General features: G+C 54.6%; 5 protein-coding genes across 5 annotated transcripts; 2 read left to right on the forward strand and 3 right to left on the reverse strand.

The window, feature by feature from the left end:
- Positions 1 to 921: 921 nt before the first annotated feature.
- Positions 922 to 2,793, reverse strand: C8A04DRAFT_12249 (uncharacterized protein; the record flags this gene model as incomplete). The annotated part of the gene is made up of 4 exons (XM_062777273.1): positions 922 to 1,890; positions 1,946 to 2,320; positions 2,517 to 2,587; positions 2,727 to 2,793. The coding sequence occupies 4 exons, from the start codon at positions 2,791 to 2,793 to the stop codon at positions 922 to 924; spliced, it is 1,482 nt and encodes a 493-aa protein (XP_062636927.1).
- Positions 2,794 to 3,859: 1,066 nt separating this feature from the next.
- On the reverse strand, positions 3,860 to 5,451 carry C8A04DRAFT_12278 (uncharacterized protein; the record flags this gene model as incomplete). The annotated part of the gene is made up of 2 exons (XM_062777284.1): positions 3,860 to 5,257; positions 5,314 to 5,451. The coding sequence occupies 2 exons, from the start codon at positions 5,449 to 5,451 to the stop codon at positions 3,860 to 3,862; spliced, it is 1,536 nt and encodes a 511-aa protein (XP_062636928.1).
- Positions 5,452 to 6,536: 1,085 nt separating this feature from the next.
- C8A04DRAFT_28753 (PAN deadenylation complex subunit 3) lies at positions 6,537 to 8,834 on the forward strand (the record flags this gene model as incomplete). The annotated part of the gene is made up of 7 exons (XM_062780766.1): positions 6,537 to 6,606; positions 6,661 to 6,775; positions 6,848 to 6,978; positions 7,032 to 7,120; positions 7,173 to 7,506; positions 7,565 to 7,717; positions 7,783 to 8,834. 7 exons carry the CDS (start codon positions 6,537 to 6,539, stop codon positions 8,832 to 8,834), a joined length of 1,944 nt encoding a protein of 647 aa, XP_062636929.1.
- Positions 8,835 to 10,496: 1,662 nt separating this feature from the next.
- C8A04DRAFT_12223 (uncharacterized protein) lies at positions 10,497 to 11,088 on the reverse strand (the record flags this gene model as incomplete). Its single annotated transcript, XM_062777259.1, has 3 exons — positions 10,497 to 10,627; positions 10,741 to 10,812; positions 10,887 to 11,088. 3 exons carry the CDS (start codon positions 11,086 to 11,088, stop codon positions 10,497 to 10,499), a joined length of 405 nt encoding a protein of 134 aa, XP_062636930.1.
- A 3,826-nt stretch (positions 11,089 to 14,914) lies between these two features.
- C8A04DRAFT_12235 (uncharacterized protein) lies at positions 14,915 to 17,919 on the forward strand (the record flags this gene model as incomplete). The annotated part of the gene is made up of 4 exons (XM_062777266.1): positions 14,915 to 16,190; positions 16,247 to 16,626; positions 16,693 to 17,070; positions 17,167 to 17,919. The coding sequence occupies 4 exons, from the start codon at positions 14,915 to 14,917 to the stop codon at positions 17,917 to 17,919; spliced, it is 2,787 nt and encodes a 928-aa protein (XP_062636931.1).
- Between the last annotated feature and the right edge of the window lie 1,997 nt (positions 17,920 to 19,916).

Here is a 19,916-nt window from a genome sequence, read left to right on the forward strand (position 1 = left end):
CCTGGTGGCACCCGAGTCTGTAAATGCAACACAAGGCCACTCAGTATCACGGTTTTCTCATATATTCCTGCGCAACAACGTTACAAAACGGGCTCGCTCCCTCCGGATCTTGCATGGTATCTCGGGTCTGCTAAGCTGGACGCAGTGACATATACTGCGAGGACCTTCGAGCACCCCGATAACACTGGACGCACTGGATGCGCAGTATTCCTCTCCAGACACAACTTGGGTAACTTCGAGGCAGAGGCTCGGGAGTTAAGTAATGACTTGGATTCAACCGGACAACCCCGAAGGAGAATGTTGCTCGGGTATAACTCCGGAACTCCGAGCTGAAGATACCTTCCATGTAGACCGTGGCGCGAATAAGGAGTTAACATGTTGTACGACGAGCTGCCACAAATTAGGAGGCTAATCATAACTCTTCCCATACCTACGATAAGGAGGTCCCGGTCTCGCTACATAAAACCGGAAGGTTTCGGAAGTCCTTGAGTTATCAAATGTGTACGGTCGGACTGTCTTATCCCAGTGATGGTGTTGCGTGGCCGCTTATGCACAAACAGACCTTAGACACAATCGGCCTGCCCTGCCCTAGATGACGCCGGCAGGATACGGGGCACCCTTAACTGGGTGGAAATATAATAGGAACTCAATTCTCGCTGACAAAAGTCGGAAGAACGAAATAACAGCAAGGCAATCCAGGCTGTCTTGCGCAGACTCTGCAGGCTCAAAACTGAAGCAAAAGAAGGTAAAACATCCCAAACCCCGATACACCCAACGCAAATCGAAAAGAGGCAACATAAACCAAAAGGAGACGGGACGGCGATCCATCATAAACCGACCCTCCCTCAAGAAATCGGCTGCCCAAGCCAACTGGCCAGCTGAATAGCTCATCAACTAAAAAGATCTCCCCAAAACACGACGTTAATAACGGTAAACATGGTCATCAACCCTAGGTGTCGCCCCGTACACATCCGATCCACCCTCATCTGAAACAGGCGTAACCGGCTCCGTTTTCCCCTTCTCAGCCCCCCTTGCAGCCGAAGACGAGCCACCGGCGCCGCCACCAAACCCAGGATGGAAAGGCTCAAAGGAAAGCCGTTGTTGGGTATCACTTGCCCCGCCGACGGGCCGGGACGATGACGATCCGGACGCGTGGTAGTGGGTGGCGGTCTCGGTTGGTGGGTCGCGGAACGGATCCTGCCCGTCGTCGTCGGTGTCGTCGTGGCGGGGCGTCCCGTTTCCGGAACGGGACGGGCCGGCGATTGGGGATGCGGCGGTCGCGGCCGCGGCTGCGTCGTAGGGGTCGAGGCTTGCCTTACCCTTGCCGCTGCTGATGCCGAGGCCGCCGCCGCCGAAGCTGCTACCACCGAAGCCGCTACCGCCGGCCCGTCGGGCGGGCACGGGCGGGCTGACAGGCGGCCGGGTTTCCTCGGCCACGGGTGGTAGTTGGGGAGCCGGGCTGGATTCGCTGGCTGGGCTGTCGGCTCCGTGGAGTTGTTTCTTGGCCTGGAGCACGGCGCGGCGGTGGTGGTTGAGCGCTTGCTGGAGCTGCTCGTTGGTGTCGATCAGGCTCTCCATCGTGTCGTTATCCGGGCCGGGGCTGTCGGCGGCCATGTACCCCTGTATGCTGCGGGATGCGCTGGAACACCGGTCCGAGAACTCCTTGATCAGCTCGTTGGATAGGACCTCCGAGGGTGGGGTGCACGCGACGACCTGCTCGAGGAGCTTGGCCGATGTTCGAGCCTCCTCAAGTCGGTTTGCGAGCTCGACCGGGTCCGGGAGGGGTTTCGCGTGGACCGGCCGGTGATGAGGTAGGGAATGGTGGGCTTGTTGGTACGGGTTGAAAGGCTGCATCATATTGGGTGGTGGTACTGGTGCAACGGATGTTCCCTAGGTGGTATGTTAGTCGGCGCACCAACGAGCCAGCATGGAAACCGAAACTTACCCCATACGCCCTGTATGCCTTCTCCTTCTCCTTCTTCCACATCTCGATGGTGGGACCCAGTCCTTCGTCCAACGCCTTCGAGGTCTCGAACGAGTCCAGTGTTTCCATCAGAAGCTGGCGCACGCTTGGGTCCCGGCCGGTCCGCAACAGATCCTTCGTCGCATCGACAAACTTCTTGTCCATGTACCGTGTGAACCCGGGGCCCGGGTTGTCGGCCAGGATCCGAATGAGCATGATGGCATTGTATTGGTACGACGGCTTCGACCAGTAGTCGCGGTGCAGGTACTTGCGGATCACGCGGGCGGCTTCTGCGGCAGCGGCGGGCGAGGCAACGGCAGCCTCAACGATCAATGGGAGGAAAATAACATCGTCGCCCTGTTGGGATGCATAGGATCTCAAGCATTAGCCTATCGGACGAAACGAAAGGTTGAGGGGTCGGAAGGAAGGCATGTCGTGACGGACCGAAGAGCTCCCCACGGACTGACAAAATTGTTTCTGTGCATTCAGTTGGCACCGGTCAGTCTCTGTGTTGGTCCAAGTCGACTATTAAATTCGGGGCGCGAAGGCGTACCGCGGAGCGCGAAGCAATGTTTTCAGGGGTATCGTTCGCGGGATCTATCGGCGCGTTGTCGGCGGCGCTGCCTGTGGCCAACGAAGAAACAACAAAACACCGTCAGTACCACATGATTTCCTATCGTGAGATCTGCTGCTGCGGAAGGGCCCGCGCAAACCCGCCCAACGGTCGGGCGCGGGTGGAAAACGTGCAACTCACCACTACCACCATTCCCACCAAATGTCGGCCGTTTTTTAATGGTGCCTAGCACCTTGTTCATGCTAAAGCCCGCCATTTCGGTCGGTGCGACAGCTCGAAGCGCGGGAGCGCAAGGCCGTATATGTTGCGGAGTCTCAAGGGTCCAGGGATGCGGAGCAACGGAAACTGTGCGAGTTGTCGGGGAGCGAGTCAGAAACCGAAGAATGGGGTCCTTGTTTGGCTAAATATCAAATCTCGTCGAAACGTCGTTGTCTGGGTTTTGACTGTGGCGGATCCTTTGGAAATGTGTGGTTGATGGTTCTTGTGCTTGGGTCTTATTACCGCCGGGGGTGCTTAGCCTGCCGCGTTCCGCGTCCCGCCTCTTCTCCAAGCGCTCAACCTCCTCCTAGGCAGCAAGGGTCTTCATCAAATTACACTTGGATTGGCCCCGTTTTCGCTGCAACGTCAAACCCGCGGGGTTCAAATCACCAGCAATTATTTCAACGAGCGACTGGATATCAGAAGCCAGCCGCGGTAACAGCACTTTTGCAAAAGTCTCTGCGCTGAGCCACCCTGCTGTGGTGGCCGTTGCCACAAAGGTTTGTGTCGAGAAGGCCGGACGCGCGGACCGAACTAAACCAAGAGGTGATCCTCTTGGTGGGCAGCTCTAAAAAACGAGGGGTTGTTGCACATCACCGCCCAGACTCTTGGAGCAGAAGATGGTTCGACGATGGTTGGCACGCGAGAAAAAGAGCCTCTTCGGCGGGGTCTAAAGTTGTTGCACAGCCTCGTTGTCGCCGCCAGGACGCGCAAGCACAAGTCATCTTGGGCAAAAATCAATGATCACTTACACAGAAGTCTCAATTCGGTTTCTGAGCCGGCTGGTCTAGACAACGGAAACCTAAGACATAGGCTGCCTCAACGGCAGCACCAGCGAATGGGCCGCGCTTTGGACCGTTACGGAGCGGTGATAAGATAAGCCCCGCAGTCCGGAGTTGACGATGATCCACCTCTGTGGGACAATGGGGAAGGTGATCACAGGGTGTGGGACATGTTCTTAAAACAACCACCTTTCGGAACCTGGAATATTAGAGGACATACACAGCCTCAAAGGGAGTTTATACCGTAACTACACGAGGGTTATATCATTACGTCTTAACATCTCATTCCTCCTCGTCCATGAGAACATCTTCTACCACAAGATTCCCCCCGCGGCCCATTTTCTCTCCAACGGTCGCGGATATGCTCGGCTCAAATGTCTCTCGCGGCATGACAGATGCGATCCGGAACCCATACTTGTGTTCGTAGCCATCGGGCTTGCTCGTGGATCCCCCGCTGGGCCGATCCTGTAGGAGATCGTAGCATTCCACAAAAGCGTAGAGCTCCTCCAATGTCGTGTCCTTAGTAAACCTCCGAATCACTCGGCCCGCTCCAGACGAAGCAGGCATGTTGACGGCCAGGCGGACAACATCCTCTGCCCCGGCGTCGGGCTCCGGGAGGACGGTCGTTGCTCGCCATTCCCTCCACCTCTGCCGCTGTTCCTGAAGCTGTGCAGCGGCCTCTGCTTCCTCTAGAGCGCGCTTCTCGGCAGCGGCCGCGGCGGCCGCGGCCTCCCGCTTTTGGCGGGCCCTCTCCCGGTCCACGGCCAGAGACCGCTCATACGCCGAGTCCTGCTGAGACCGAAGGTTACGAGCCATCTCCTGTGCGGCTCTCTCGGACCGGGCACCGTTCAGGTCAGGGCCATATCTCGTGATAGCGCCCTGGATGCCGGCAAGGTACGACTCCGGCGTCATCGGCCCGACGAGTCGCTTCACAATGCCCATGCGCGTGCTCCCTTCCTTGGGAGTGAGGCACACCACACACGAAAAGGGGTACTTGACACAGCTGTACTCCCGAGCGACCTGATATGCCTCCGAATCGAGCACATTTCCTCCCCATACAATGACATTGTTGGATGGGTCGTTAATGAAGCTCACGACCTCGGGCGAGAGAAGGGTTTCCCGGACAAAAGACTCGGTGTCGTCGTGCTCGGGGGATAGCAAAACAGTCAAGAGGAACTTTAGGTCCTTCTTTGCTGCGTCTAACGCTTGGGCATGGCCGTCCTCAAAAAATGGGAGGCTACATTCCCCGTACTCCTCCTCAAAATCACGCCGAAATCTTTGAGCGGTCTCCTTCGGAAGAGTCACCCTTCTCCCGTTGGTCTGCCTTAACCCTTTGGAAAGGGAGGATGCGACGAATCCAGGCCGCAATGATTGTGGTAAGAACGTCAAGAAGTACAAAATCGACCGGAAGACCCCGGCCAAGAGCTTGTACCCGACTCGAAACGGCGCTAAAAGCAAGGAGATAAGAAGTGGTGTGCGGTATAGCGCCGATGGTTGCGGTACGACGCGGGGGGCTGGTTCGGTTTGCGGTCGTCGTGTCGGTGGGAGAAAAGCGTCGTCAATCAGGGCCTCTTGCAAATTCTCGTGCCGTGCGGTTGCTCGCGGGATACTATCGTGTGCGGCCTGGGCTTGCGCAACGACATCGGGGCCTTCGCCATCGAAGAACTTGGCAATGGCAAACTGCGCGGCTGTTAGCCTTCCCACCTAGCACGTCATTCTGGTATGAGGTGACTGACTTGTACGTTCCATTGCGACCGTTGAAGAAGAGGAATGGCGTCCCCGATCTCCTGGCCCGTAACGTCGGTGTACTGCTGGAGCGCTTCCTGCTGGCTCGCAGAGAGGCTGCCAAGATCCAGCCCGTCCTGGGCCGCCATCGTCGCTGTCCCGAGGGGGCTCTGCCCGTGCTCTCAACGATCAAGCGAAGTCTGCTGGGACAAAAAGCGAATCATGGATGGAACAGTGTGAAATTGAGGGGTGGTAAGATCCCAGGCCCGATTACAAGCACCTAAATTTACGAAAGACGCTCTAGCGTCCAGTAAACGCGGCCGGCACTGCGCACCGTCGCACGGCTGTGACACAGCTGCAGCGCTAGGTGCAACGGTGCTCTCCCAATCGCCGTATTGGGTTAAGAAAAGGAGGATCCGTCTTCTGAGAAGTAATCAATTCGTCGGCGTCGCGATATAATGCCGACAAGAAGATGGTGAGGTAACGTAGTCGGAATGGCGTGGTTCTGCGTGTATTCTATTGTCTGTGGGACGTCAACGGAAGAGTGGCCAGATGAACTTTGGTCTTCAAAATGAGGTCAGCATGCAGGGGTGTTTGGGCGAGATAGCGATGCAAATAAACCGTTGTGAGCTCCCAGGCCCCCAGAGACCCCGTTTTTGCAATAACTATCATTTACACGTAACGAATCGTATGGTCCGAGCTTCTCGAGGCTAATGGGAAGCGGGTCCTCGCCGGAGGGGCAGTCACCCCCACACCAATGAACGTGGCCGCGCTGCTTCTTCCCCTTTGACGCTCTGCTGCGCCTGCACTGCGCCCACAACTTCCTTGGACTGCCCGCCGACACGCTTGGCTCGGCGGCGATCCTCCCTCACAACACCGATTTCGAACACGCTGCTCCCATTCCCGCCGTCACCCCCGGCGCCCTTTTTGTTATCACCGTCGCGGCCTCTCTATCGTTTGGCCGCCTCCATTGGCTCCTCCTGACGCAATTGCCGTCGCCCGCTCTCGTGCTCTGCTCGCATGCCGTTTTCTATGGGTGCCTTATCGCCCATTCGATCGAAACATGGGAGAATTCGTTCGTCCACATGTGAGGACCGCCTCTTGCGCATTGCCCCTTTCTAGGTGTTATGGTCATTGCTTTTGTCCCGATGCTGATGCTGGCCACACCGTTAGATATCGTAGAATTGGTTCCGGCGCTGTCTCCGTGTCCTTGAACCGACTGAATTGCTCCACCATGGCCACGACGCGATATCCCACGAACGACCTGCGGCGCCAGGTCGGCTCCCCGAGATCAAAAGCACGAGGTTGGTCATACCGGGTTCCATTGGTGCTTTTCCTCTGTTGACATCCATACGCAGAGAATAAAGATACACTCTGTCGCAACATCCTTATTTACGGCAACTGCCGGTACGAGGACCAGGGATGCACTTTCAACCATGACCAGAACAAAACCGCTTCCCCTCAATCAGATTTGTAAGTTGGGGCGGCACACCCCTGTCCCACCATTCATCAATGGTTCCGCTTGTTTGACCGTTCCCTATCCAGCACGAAGAAGACATTCAATGTCGACTCACCAGCTTTCACCCCCTCAGTTGCGCCACAGGCTGCCGCAAAGAAGACGACTCTTTCATCACAAGCTGCCAATGCGGCTCCATTCACCCCGCGTGGGGTGGGCAGTAAGTTCACCGCGCCCTATACTGGCCCGCTGTATCTAATGTCTGTTGCACAGCAAGCCTCCAACCGAGCTCTGAGGCCTCCGTGTTCAACCCAGCAGCGATCAGAGAGTTTACCCCTCAGAATTATGAGATCGGAAACACCGTAATGTTTCTCCCTTGAGTCAGCACAAAACACATACTAAGACGAACAACAGACCTCGAACGGGGTACCGCAAGAGAACGGCATCTACAATGACCCCTTCACCTCGATGAGTTCCATGAACTCCGCCTTGCCATCGGCCGCACAATACAACCTCTATGCCTCCGACCACAATACCCTCGCAAGCCCTGGGGCACAGTTCTACCCACAGCATGGGGCATTCCCTACCGGGCCTCTACAGCCGCCCAACTACCATTTGTACCAGCCATTTGATAGCTACCGACAAGAGCTGCAACCCTGGCAGCGCGCAACCTACGACTTCTTCATGCCAGCCAAGATGAGAGAGGAACTGCAAAAAAAGATGTTCGCCACTCAACAAGTGATGCCAAGTGAGTCCCCCCACATGTTTGCTAACCTCGCTCGTTTGCCCAGACTAACCATGTCAAGACTCGGGCTTGCCCCAGTTGGAACGGTGGCACTCCCTATTACCTTTGGACACCAATAACAGGAAGAATACTGCATCTTTTGGTTACCCAAGTTGGGTATACAAGGCCCAAAACAGTCGAACGGGGAGACATTACGCCCTCAGGAGACTCGAAGGTACACACCTAGCTCTGCAAGCCCATTGATAGGCACCGGCTCAATGACTAACCATCGCGCTGCAGGCTACCGGTTGACTAATGAGAAGGCCATCCTGAGCGTGATGAAGGAATGGAAGAAAATCAAAAATGCCAATATCGTAACCGTCCATGAAGCGTTCACCACCAGGGAGTTCGGCGACAGCTCGTTAATTTTTGCGTACGACTATCACCCCCTATCCAAAACGTTACAGGAACATCATCTCCAGGCCGCCCACGGAAACCGGTACCGGGCGCCCAATGCCGTGCCCGAGACAACCCTCTGGGGGTACATTTGCCAGATCACGAATGCGCTCAAGACTATCCACTCAAACAAGTTGGCGGCCCGCTGTCTTGAGCCAAGCAAAATCATTCTTTCAGACACCAACCGTATCAGGCTTTCGGCCTGTTCTATTCTGGACGTTGTGCAATTTGAAAGTAACACAAGGCCGGTCCAAGAGTTGCAACAAGAGGATCTCGTCAAATTTGGCAAGCTCGTTCTCTCACTGGCCACTAACTCCCCGCCAGCCCATTTGAACAACATCCAGGTCGCCCTTGACTCCATTGCCAACAAGTACACGGCGAATTTCAAAGATGCCGTTGCCTGGCTCATCGCGCCACCAAACCCTGGCGAATCCAAAAGCATTGAGAACTTCATCAGTGGCATCGCAACGCACATGACGAGCTTTTTCGACCTATCCCTCCAGGACAACGACGAGAAACAGTTCCATCTGGCCCGGGAACTGGAGAACGGCCGTGTGGCACGTACCATGATGAAGCTCATGACCATAGTTGAGCGAGGCGAGCTCGGTGGAGTCCAAGGATGGTCTGAAACCGGTGACCGATACCAGCTCAAGCTCTTCCGCGACTACGTTTTCCACAGAGTGGAAGCCGACGGTAAACCCAACCTTTCCATGGGCCATATGTTGAGCTGCCTGAGCAAGCTTGACGCGGCTATTGAGGAAATGGTGGTCCTGACCAGCCGTGACAATGAAACGGTCTTCGTCCTCACCTATCGGGAACTCAAGCAGATGTTTGATCGCGCGTTTAATGAACTCGTGAAGCACAGCAAGACCGGCGCCCCTGGGGCGAACAACTAGGCGGTGAAACCACCGATAGCGTCGGAACCGCCTAACTCTAGTGTGAAGAGCACTCGACCAATTCCTCCTTCGACAACCTTTCAGCCGCCAACCCCATCTGCCCCAACCACCCGCCTACCAGCCCACTTCTCGTCCAATATAAGTCATAATAGGGGACGTTCAGCGAACAGTATTATGTCAACCCTCCCCGAAGCAGTGTCCCCGAACCCCACAGCCGTTCAGGGGGGATTCACGTTTCCAAGGTCTCGGCGAACGAAAACGGCTCAGATCGGGACCCAACCGACGAATCCCGCTCCACCCAATCCTTCGACAGATATGGCTCGTGTTGGGGTTCGTTCTCCCAGCCCAGCCCCGCGTCATAGCCCTGTGACCCTTCTTGGAGGGTGTACTCCTCCAGGGTTTTCCCGGCGAAGCTCGCCCCGGGCAGCATTAACTGGACTGGAATCGGCTACAACTACCCCCATTCTACCAAATACTCAATGGCCGTTTTACAACGGCTCTCCGGATCCAGAATTAGAAAAACAAAAAATGATAGGCGCTTCTAGAATCGAGTTGTTCGGACCCATTTCTGGCGAACTAGGTGCTGGTGTGGAGGAAAATGGAGCGTCAATCCCCGCACCGGCGGTGGAGTGCCCAGCTATGAGCGAACCATCAAATTCGAGCTCCACGAGAAGTGATTACGCCTTGGGCGAAGCGGGAAAGCCTGAATCCACAACTGATGGGGCGTCTGCGGAAACCGACACCTCTGGGGATAACCAGCCAAGATCCGTATCAAAAGCTTCCTTTCCGAGCAAAATCGTCCCAGCTTTACCTGATCTGTGCAAATTGTTCCCGCCAGACGGCATCCCTCCACGACCCAAGGGAGGATCAGTCACATCGCAATCCGGTAGAGCAACAGCTGTTACATCTCCAAGGTTATTGAAATGGCTAGACGAGCAAGCCCAGGTTTAAAAGTCGAGTCCAGCAGAATTAATGAATGCGGTAGTTGGGGGTTTGAGGAGAGCACGCCGCGAATTATATATGATATGGGGATGTCGGGAAGAGTGGCTGTGGGATTCGACCGGCTATTTCGCTTGCCGAACATACACCGTGAGCTGGAGGAAAGGAGCCGGTGGCGGAGGTGGAACAAATGTGTTAGGATGGGCTTGCAATTGAATAAAATTTGCCCAAAACGTTAGGACGGTTAGCGAACCCAAGCAGGAGTGAGCGGACATGATTATATCGAGCGGTCTCCCTTTTTTTTGAGCTAGTCGTTTGGCAGCCGCAGAACAAGAACAAAAACGACAGATTTAACCTTTTATTTCCCCTTCGTTGGTTTACCTTTACTCTGCTCTCTGCTGAACATTCAAAAGGTAATATTCCGGGGGTTGTCATTGCCCTGGATCACCCAAGCATAATGCATTTGACGACCTCCCCAACTCGTCCCCTTCCCTAGTAATGGTTGAGGTAGGAGGAAATTTCTTTCCTTCGGTTCCAAGCTTCGTCTCCGCCGTCCTTGTCACCATCCATTTCTGCCACATTCCTAAAGAGAGAGAAACCGACCCGTGATCCTTTGAACTGTTTAGGTCAGGCCATTCGAGGTCTCTCTCCCATCATGGGAGTGCTTGTCCACCCGAGACTGACTCCTCATCCATGGACCATTTAACTGCCAAGTGGCAGCCTTCATTCCTCTTCCGCTTGAAGGAATGGATTCGCTATCACCTCGCTCCCATCGACGGGGCTGAGTACCACTAGCAGTGTGCCGCGTACCACTACGAGCCCAAGAGCTCTCGTCACCTCGTTGCCTTCGTCATCTATTGGTGAGGACCGTCAGCCATTGCTCCTTTATTGAGAAAGCGAATTGTGTTTGTGTGGCGGTGGGGGGGTTAAGTTAACACCCGGCCCTGGAATCAGGTCACAGACGTACCTCTCAACACCTCCTCAACCTCATCCAAGACCAAGTTCATCAACGCATCATACCCCTTCAACGTCCCGGTCGCTAATCACTTTCGTCAGCCCCTGCCATACATCCTTAACCGTACCAAAATAACCGGGACCAAAAGTAAAACCAACCTTCCCGACCACCGTTAAACTTGACTGTAATCCGCTTGTCCATGTATTTCTTGAGATCCAGAATGTTCTCCTTCTTCGGCCTCTCCTTGTCCTGGCCCTGCCCGCCTTGACCAGCACCGCCACCTCCACGGCCGCCTCCACGTCCACCGCGTCCGCCCCTTGGGCCGCCGTGCCCGCCTCGATGGTGGGGTCGGTCTGCCATTTTGTGGTTGTTTTCGAAGAGGTGGTGGGTGGATGCGTTCAGGTCTTCTGTTTGCGGGAACGGGGCGGTCAAATTATTTGAGGTTACGGTCGACCGAGCAGTTGTGGAATTGCCGCTCGAGATTTTCGGGCAGAATTATCTTCTTCTGTCTTGCGGCAGTGTCGGGAGTTGTGATGAAGGTTGAATCAACACCAGCCCGAAATCTTAGAGTTGGCGGCAGACGACCATGAAGAACCCCACGATTGTGGAGCCATTCTTGGCAAGCGTGGTTGTGGTGGGGTCGGGTCGGGATGTGGTCTGTGCTGTGCCAAGCTTTTCCTTTCCGAGCTCGTGGACCCGTCCGTTTCGCGCGCTTCCACCCCTGCCTTGCCGCCCTTCGATGCAGGGGGTTGTTTTTGTTTGGTCCCAAAACACCAAGTGGTCCGTGCTCCTCCATAACTGACCTCAGCGCTTGTCACAATTCACGCCTCGGTCAAGCACCGTGCTGAGACTGGTGATAACAGTTCACGTTTGGATAGGTGGTGAAGTGAGGGAGTGACTGGTGAGATATTAGGCTGCAAAAGCTCTCGAGGAGGCGCCACCGGCGCAATTTGCACTTCAAGCTTCGAGGGTAGCGCCGACAATCTCGTCCGGTTCGTCTCATCCAGCTGGTCTTGAGAGATTAAATACTCGGTAGGAGTTGTTGTTTGTGATGCTCCAAGTCTTCAACATCTTATAGAGTGAGATTTGCTTTGCCCCAAGGCGGACAACCACTTTCGAATAGGTTCTCTCTCCCCTTTTGCTCAGAATATTGAGTCAAAGCTCAAGATTCGGTTTGAGCACAAGGTTTGGAAGCTCAACAGTGCATCGAGATATGGCTGAGTCTGCCTCCATGGAGACTTCGCATTGGTATATCTGAAATTGTGGTCAAAATTTATCAGAGTCGGCCACTGTGCTTCCGAGCGTCTCGACAGTATCACGAGACGTATGTCTGAGACAAGGGACGAGTACCATAGCATTCCACACACGTGGAATTTCTCAGGTCAAATCCTACTTGAGACTTATAGGCCTGGTTAGAAAGGCTATCCCGGTGAGTCGGTTGCGATGCATCAGATATCACTTCACAAGACGCTGCATAAAAACTGCGGTGGAACCGCGAGACATCTTCGATATTAGCTTTGCAAACAGCAGCGAGTGTGATTTCGGCCGCAAACTCGCGAGTTTTTGACGCTTTACATGCTGCCTCTATGTCATTTTCCTCCTTTCTTAACCCTACTCACGATAGTTCTGAGGCAAGTTAATTCACAAAAGCCGTGAAATTGTGCGGTCTTAACACACAGAACCGAATGTATCTGAGATGAAGTATTCTGTACAAGTCTATCTGCTGAATATGCTTTGTCCACGTACTCTATACCAATGAACGACAAAGATCAGCTGCGCCTGACAAATTGATGTTACTTACGGTTAATCAAGAGACTACTTTCTCGCTGTTGCCTACATGGTTTACAGGAGGATATCCACAACCTTTGGCCCTTGTGTTAATGGAATTTGCGATGACTGTGGAATATTGACTTGAATACGGAAATTCTAGTATCTTTTACGGAAACCCAGAGCCGAACCGGGACGCCTTGGAAAGAGATTTATGGCTGAACTTAGGACTTAGGACTTATGAACTTCACAGCAACGCCCTAGGTAGTCAAGTAGCCAAGATCCTGCACTCCATGATAATTGCAGTGACCCAACGGGGGAACGGCCCCGCAGTTCCGAGCATCGTTCCTCATCAAGTGGTGAGCTCAAAGTCTAGCATCAACACAGCGCACTCCTAGTTGCCATACTCAGAACCTAACTAGCGATTGCGAGTTTCCGTGGGGATTTTCCGACGAAGTCACACGATATGCATTGCCCCTGCACGATTTTGACCAGCCAGTTTATGTCGCCGGGGTAGGACATGCAGGGTGTGTTGAAGATCGCAGTCCTCCAAAAACCGGGGGGGAGGGGGACTTGGGAGCAGAACTGAAGAAACAAGGAGAGAGTTTTGCAGTGTATCTGATTGCCCACCGTCTGAACGACGAGATGTGCTCTAGTATCAAAAGTGATGCGAGTGACACCTCAGTGCTACATTATGTGGCCGGGGGGTGAGGGGAGATCACCGACAAAAGTTGATGGTGGAGTGACAAATGGTGACTTGAAAGGAACGTGGTCATCGGATGGGTTCTGCGGGCTGTCCATTTCGTTCTCAAAGGTGACTCGCAAACCGGATCGAGGGGTTGATGCTGATGCGGACCTTTCTCGACGGTAGGTTGTTGCGCTCTGGGGCTAGCCGGTCTGGGTGGATTGCTGCCTTCTCCAGCTTCCCCCTCTCCCCCCTCATCCTCACCAAACAAGAAAATCCTCCACCTCTGGTCCAACCCTACTATGGTACGCTCTCTCACCTCCATAATACAAGAAGGCGCATGCCCATGGTCTCCCACAAAGCAGGCATGTTTCTGCTGCTGACTCCTCCTCACAAACAGAGGCTGAACTCATTGGCTGTCAAAAGATGTGTCGTCGTGTGAGACCTGTGGTAACACATCCTTATTTGGCAATTTGCAATCGGATCGCCCGTGAGCCCCAAACCTCGACCGACATCACACACGTGTCGTCCCGCCAAAACAGCTAGCATCCGGCCTCATTTTGCACACAACCTGTTGCTTCAGACTTAACTAGAGTTCCCCGCAGCCTGCCCGTTTCCTGAATCTTCGAAAGACTGGTTTTGGAGGAAGTTGCGACACAAGATGGAGACTCTGGGCCTGAGAGGCAAGATGGACAGAAATGAAGTTTGATGCATCGCCATGATGGTCTGGTCATCTGGGACCAAAAAACCACGGATCTCGCAGTGGGTGTTAGTTCGAGTTGGGCCACCCTCATTGATGCAAGCAAAAGTGTGGCGGAAGGGGGTCATGTTGGCCATCTCGGTAGCAAGCCCATCAGCTGTTGGTACATGAACCCCCATTTCCCTCTCCTCGTTCTTGGAGCTGCATAGTAGACAGTGATTCCGATACATCGCAACTCGCAAGCGCCGCCATGCCTGAGGTTGCGGAGTGCGAACTGCAAAGGGGGATGGAGGATGGATGATGGAATGGGGGCGGCCCGTTCATTCACCCCCTAACCCCCATCATCCGGCCCTTCTTTAAATACGGCGCAGGTAGCCCACCCCCCCTGCGCGCATCTTCCCGTCCAACTTTCCCTTTCTCCTTCTCCGGGCTCTCTCTCTCCGCAGTGTTCCGCACCGGCCGCTCACACCACAATAATACACACACACAGCTTCAACCCCCCACCCCTGTCCACCTGGCCCTCCGGCCATTCACGTCTTATTACTTTCTATTGTGGGTATTGTTCCTGCAGCCATTGCAAACTCCGCACACGTCGCCATTCTGACGCGTGCCTTACAATTGATTCTCCCGCCCTGTGTTTTTCAACATTTGTCTTTTACTCCCACAATAACTTCTCCCACGGCGATATCAGTGTCACTGCGGGCCTCTTGCGAGCTGATATAATCTTCATTTCTTCGCAGCTCTCACTCTTTTCCTCCCCCTTTACTCACTTTTTGTTGCATCTGCATCTGCATCTGCATCTGGTTGCATCTGTGGCGCGTCCATCTCCCAGAGTTCGCATTCTCCGTTCGGGCACAGCCGCTTTCACCCAGCCGGTTCACCAGCCGCTGACCCGCTTATCCACAAGCACGCGTTCGTTCGCATTCCTGACCCGCGGGCGATCTTCCCTTCACAAACTTCCTCCTCAACTTTACCTCACCTAAACTCTCCACCTCAACCCACCTATTTCACCCACAGCTACCACAGCTACAACAATGGCGGCTGTCGACGCGGCACCCGCCATGGCCGCCCTCGACTCGCTGCTTTGCGGGTCCAGCTTCTCCAGCGCCGATGCGACGGACGTGTCCTCGAATTCCGTGTCCGTCAGCTCAACGCCCCCAACCACCGTTTCCCCTGACAGCATGTCGCTGGCCTCCGACTCGGATTTGTCGAAACGCGAGACTGTCACCGCGTCCAGCATCGAGGCCGTGGTGACGGTAACAGAGACCACCGAGATCGAGATCGAATCGCCACAACAAGAATCCGGCCGACAAAGTCCGGTAGCAGGCGACGCCATTGTCGTCGCAGAACCCCCGTCGTCCACTGAGCCTTCGCCAGTCAGCCGCCCGCGCCGCGCACGATCTAGTTTGCCGGTATATAACCTTTCCAAATTGGCGGGCACCGACGTACATAGCAAGCGGAAGTCAAAGGGAGACACCGCGCAAGCGAAGCGACGCAGCACTGGTTCGGACGACACAGCGGCTAATCGCGACAATTCTATCGTGGGCGACTCGATCGACGCGTTGGCCAAGGGCGATGCTCGCTCCACGACAAAGGCGGACGCGTCTCGCAGGGAGCGATCAACCACCGCCCCCAATACGCCGAGGAGCGCGCGAATCGCCAAAAAGGCCGCCGTCAGTCCAGCACCGGCCCATTTGACGCGTCGGGCAACGCGTCTTTCCGGCGCTGCTACCGAAGATCTTGCAACCAAATTGTCGGCGCTCAGCAAGCGGGGCAAGAAGGCGGTGGAAAAGGAAATTAGTGGCTTGTCTCGCGAGCTCTTGCGACTTAGGGACACAAATGAGTTCGCCCATATCGACACGCGTCCGGTCCGGTACACGGTCTGGAGCAATGGCAAATACATCGATATCGACCCTTCTCAGGAGACCCCCGCATCAGAGCCGCCGCGGAAGAAGGCCAAGGTTGAAGCAAAAAAAGCCGCGGAGGAGGAGAAATCGGTGGAAGAGAAGCAAGAGAGCGCCCCGCAACCGCCGAAGAAGCGCACAAAGAAGTGGCTAGAAAAGGGTCTCTACGCCGGTCAAGATGCGCCCACCGATGTTTTGAAGGGATTCACCCCGCAGGAGAAGAAGAAGATCGCTTCAAACCCGGAACTCATGCCGAGCGGCAAGCCCAACAAGGCCCTGCCCCTTCCCATGTACAACGGCTTGCGCATTCTTCTCAACGAGCGCGATTTCAAGCTTCCCTTCGATGTCTGCAACCCCCTCCCCCCTGGACAACCAAAGCCCACTGCATACCGCACCATGACCAAGAGTGAGTACCTCGGATAGAATGCGCCCGGACTACATTCCCACTAACACTACTTCCAGACCGCTTCGTAGGGGATGCCGCTTCATACTGGAAGAAAACCCCCCACTTTGGGGATTCGTCCACATGCGTTTGCCGTGCTGAAGACGGCTGCGACGAGGACTGCCAGAATCGCATCATGCTGTATGAGTGCGACGACACCAATTGCAACGTCGGCAAAGACCTCTGCAAAAACCGCGCCTTCCAGGACCTCCAGGAGCGCACGAAGAAGGGAGGTCGGTATCGCGTGGGAGTCGAGGTCTACAAGACGTCCGACCGCGGGTATGGCGTCCGTAGCAACCGCTGCTTTGAGGCGAATCAAATCATCATGGAGTACACGGGTGAGATCATCACCGAGGCCGAGTGCGAACGCCGTATGAATGAGGTCTACAAGGACAATGAGGTGAGTCCCCTTTTCGCCCGGTTTTTATGCGTACTCAGGGAGATTCATCGGCTAATCTCACCGCAGTGCTACTATCTTATGTCCTTTGACCAAAACATGATAATCGACGCGACCACGGGCAGCATCGCTCGCTTCGTCAACCACTCGTGTTCGCCCAACTGCCGCATGATCAAGTGGATTGTTTCCGGCCAACCTCGCATGGCCCTCTTCGCCGGTGATCGCCCGATCATGACTGGCGAAGAACTCACCTACGACTACAACTTTGACCCCTTCTCAGCTAAGAACGTGCAGAAGTGTCTATGTGGTAGTCCCAACTGCCGGGGCGTGTTGGGTCCCAAGCCCAAGGAAGTGAAGGTGCCGAAGCCGGCCAAGGAGGAAAAAAAGAAGAAAGTCGTCAAGAAGACTTCGAAGAAGATCTCGGCCAAAATATCGGCTAAGGGCCTGGTCAAGAATTCTTCGGTCAAGGCTTCCGTGAAAAAGGTGCTGAAGGCGACGACGGTGAAGGCATCAACCAAGGCGTCGGCAAAGGCGCCAGCAAAGACACCGGCTAAAGCAGCGCCCAAGCGTAAACTCCAAGATGCTTTCGAGTTTGACGGCGACGATGACGAGGACACTCCTGCAACCAAGAAGCAAAAGGCGGCAAATGGCCTCAAGAAAACCCTCTCCTCCGCGACCATTAAGGTGGCCAAGGGCGCGAAGGATGTCGCAAAGGGCGCGTCTAAGGGCGTCACGTCAATTAAGAAAAGCGTTGCCAGCAGCATCTCGGTGGCCGCACAGAAGAAGACCACCGGCTCTTCATCTTCATCATCCAAGGCCAAGACCAAAGCGACAACGACCACCAAAACGAAGACGACCAAAACCACCAAGGCCACTGCCACCATCAAGCGTGCCATGAAAAGCGGCGTCACCCCGAAAACCATCGCCAAGAAGCCGGCCAAGTCCATCGCCGCGGCCAAGACGAAAGCGATTGCGGTTTCTCGCAGCCCGAGCCTGACCATCGTCGCGGCGGGCGTCACTCCCGAGTCCAGCTCTGCGTCTACCCCCAGTGCAAAAGAGAAGAAGTCTGCTTCCGTTTCAACACCCGCGTCTGCTACTGCTAAGCGCGACCTGCCGAAGCTCACCATCTCGGGCGGCAAGACCTCGTCTCGCAAGGTGACGCCCTCGCGCAAGGCGTTAGAGGCCGGGTTGGCGACGGGGAGCCCGATGTTGGCAAGGGCTGCTGCCGCGGCTCTGACAGCTTCGGGATCTCCTGCGAAGGCGAGTCCCAAGATCAAGCTTGTTGGCCGCGCCTAGTAGGATAGGTGGTGGTACAAGTGATACCAGTGTACGAAATGGTTTGTCGAAAGGTGGGACCGAAAGGAATAACATGGGGCATAAGGAGAGTTAGAGGGAAGAGGTGCTCAAGGTGGCGTTTGACTTGAGGCGTTTTATGGACGTTTGAAATGGTTCCGTCTGGCTTGGTACTCCGCTGCATCTGTTACCGCATGGAATGGGACGACGGGAAACGGACGTGTCTCTAGCAGGGCTGCACTTGCAGAACCTTCCGAGGTTTGCTCTCCCGTCGAAACATATTTGTCGGGTTCTACTCCGATTTGGAACCACATAAGAGGGGGCCACGAAACGGGCGACGCGACGGGACGGGATGAAGCACAGGTCTGCTCAAAATCGGGTTTCTTTCCATTTCTACTTATTTTTATTTCGCTCGAGTTTCTCTATTTATTCTTTTTCCCTCTTTAACTGTTCGCTCATAAATGCCGGCGATGTGGCGCTGGAAGCGGGAGCATACACAGGGCTGGCTGATGGGGCATATATGGGGGCATATGAAGGGAACGGGGGGACCGGACCGTGTAATGGAGGTATCCATCTCGCTGAGGCAATAGTGGGAGGCGTCGGTCTTGCCCAAATGGAGTTCAACATTCATGCTAACATGCACGTAACACAAGGCCAGAGAGATAGACAGACCTTAATGGGTTGAACCCAGAGAAGAAAAGAAAGATGATTGTTACTATTACTTGTGCTTGCTTTCTTTTTGGGGGGGCTCTTGTTATTCACTTGCCGATATTGTGACATGATGGTTTTTGTGTCGCAACTCGCTCAACCGCTTGTCTTTCTCGACTGCGCCTTTCCTTCAACAGCCAGGCTCGTGCTTTGCCATGTGTGGTACCACCACTCACATGTTTGTGGAGAGAAAGAAGAAAAAAACGACCGAGAGGAATTATCGCTGGGCAGTGCTGATGGATTCCAGGGCGAGTGCAATATAGTCATGCGCACTTGCGGCGTGGCCGTGGCTCGGTGTTGTGTTGAATCTAAACAATACAGAGTAAACGGCCCGGAACGGAAACATACACACAAACAAAAGAACAGGGGGCAGTGATTGAAACACAAAAGATGAGATTAGTATTTTCAAGGAAGATACGGGTAATATGTACGGATAATCTGCCGGCGTGGTCTGTTTTGAATGAATGTTGGCTCGGTGTCGAAGAGAGAAAGGCTGATAATGAACAAACAGGTTTGCTGCGGACTTGCGAATGCCCTCACCGAGCGAAAGTGGGGTTTATTAGAGGGGCTTGGGTGTTTGTGGCACATGCTGTGCTGGCGCCGTGTCGGGGGATTCAGGCCCAATGCCTGGTTGATTGACTGATTGATGCCACGGAATCTCCCTTCTTTCTATTTCGTTCACTTTCTCACGATTTGCCCTTTGGGCTTGCCTTCTTTTTTTTCGTCGTCGTTGTTGTTGTTTTTTGTTGACGAACAGCGTTGCCCAACAGGATTCAAACCACTCATGTGTTTGACCATGTGGGGCCGCTCCGGGCTGTGCGACCCCTCCGCCCGGTGCTTTCGGAGACAACGGACCGGGCGGAGGCCACGAGACAGGGCGGAGCGGTCTGTTGTGGGGATAGGTAAAATACCGTAACTGTCTAAATTACCTCCCAAACCGAACACAATGTGGGGGTAACATAACCCCGCTCCCCCGATATACCGATGTGTAAGTGTGTTGCCAGGGGGGATAGCCATTGTGATCCACTACCCTCACTGCCTACCTTGAAATCAGGCGACGAGACTCAAATATTTGTGTTTGAAAACTCGCTTAAAGGAGTTAGATGGCCTAGATGGGGCTAGAGATTTTAGATTTTCAGTTCTGGGTCCAAAAGAGTAAGGCGTACGCGTCTCGCGGTCGCCCGATCCACCTTGAGTCAAGGCGGCCGTTAGCAGGAAGAGATCGAGAATCCAAACGTAGTTCGCGGCCTATGAGGAAAATTAACGCTCATGTTGAAGAAATATCATACTTA

Source organism: Dichotomopilus funicola, assembly GCF_033296635.1.
Source record: "Dichotomopilus funicola strain CBS 141.50 unplaced genomic scaffold C8A04scaffold_32, whole genome shotgun sequence".
Taxonomy (NCBI): Eukaryota; Fungi; Ascomycota; class Sordariomycetes; order Sordariales; family Chaetomiaceae; genus Dichotomopilus; species Dichotomopilus funicola.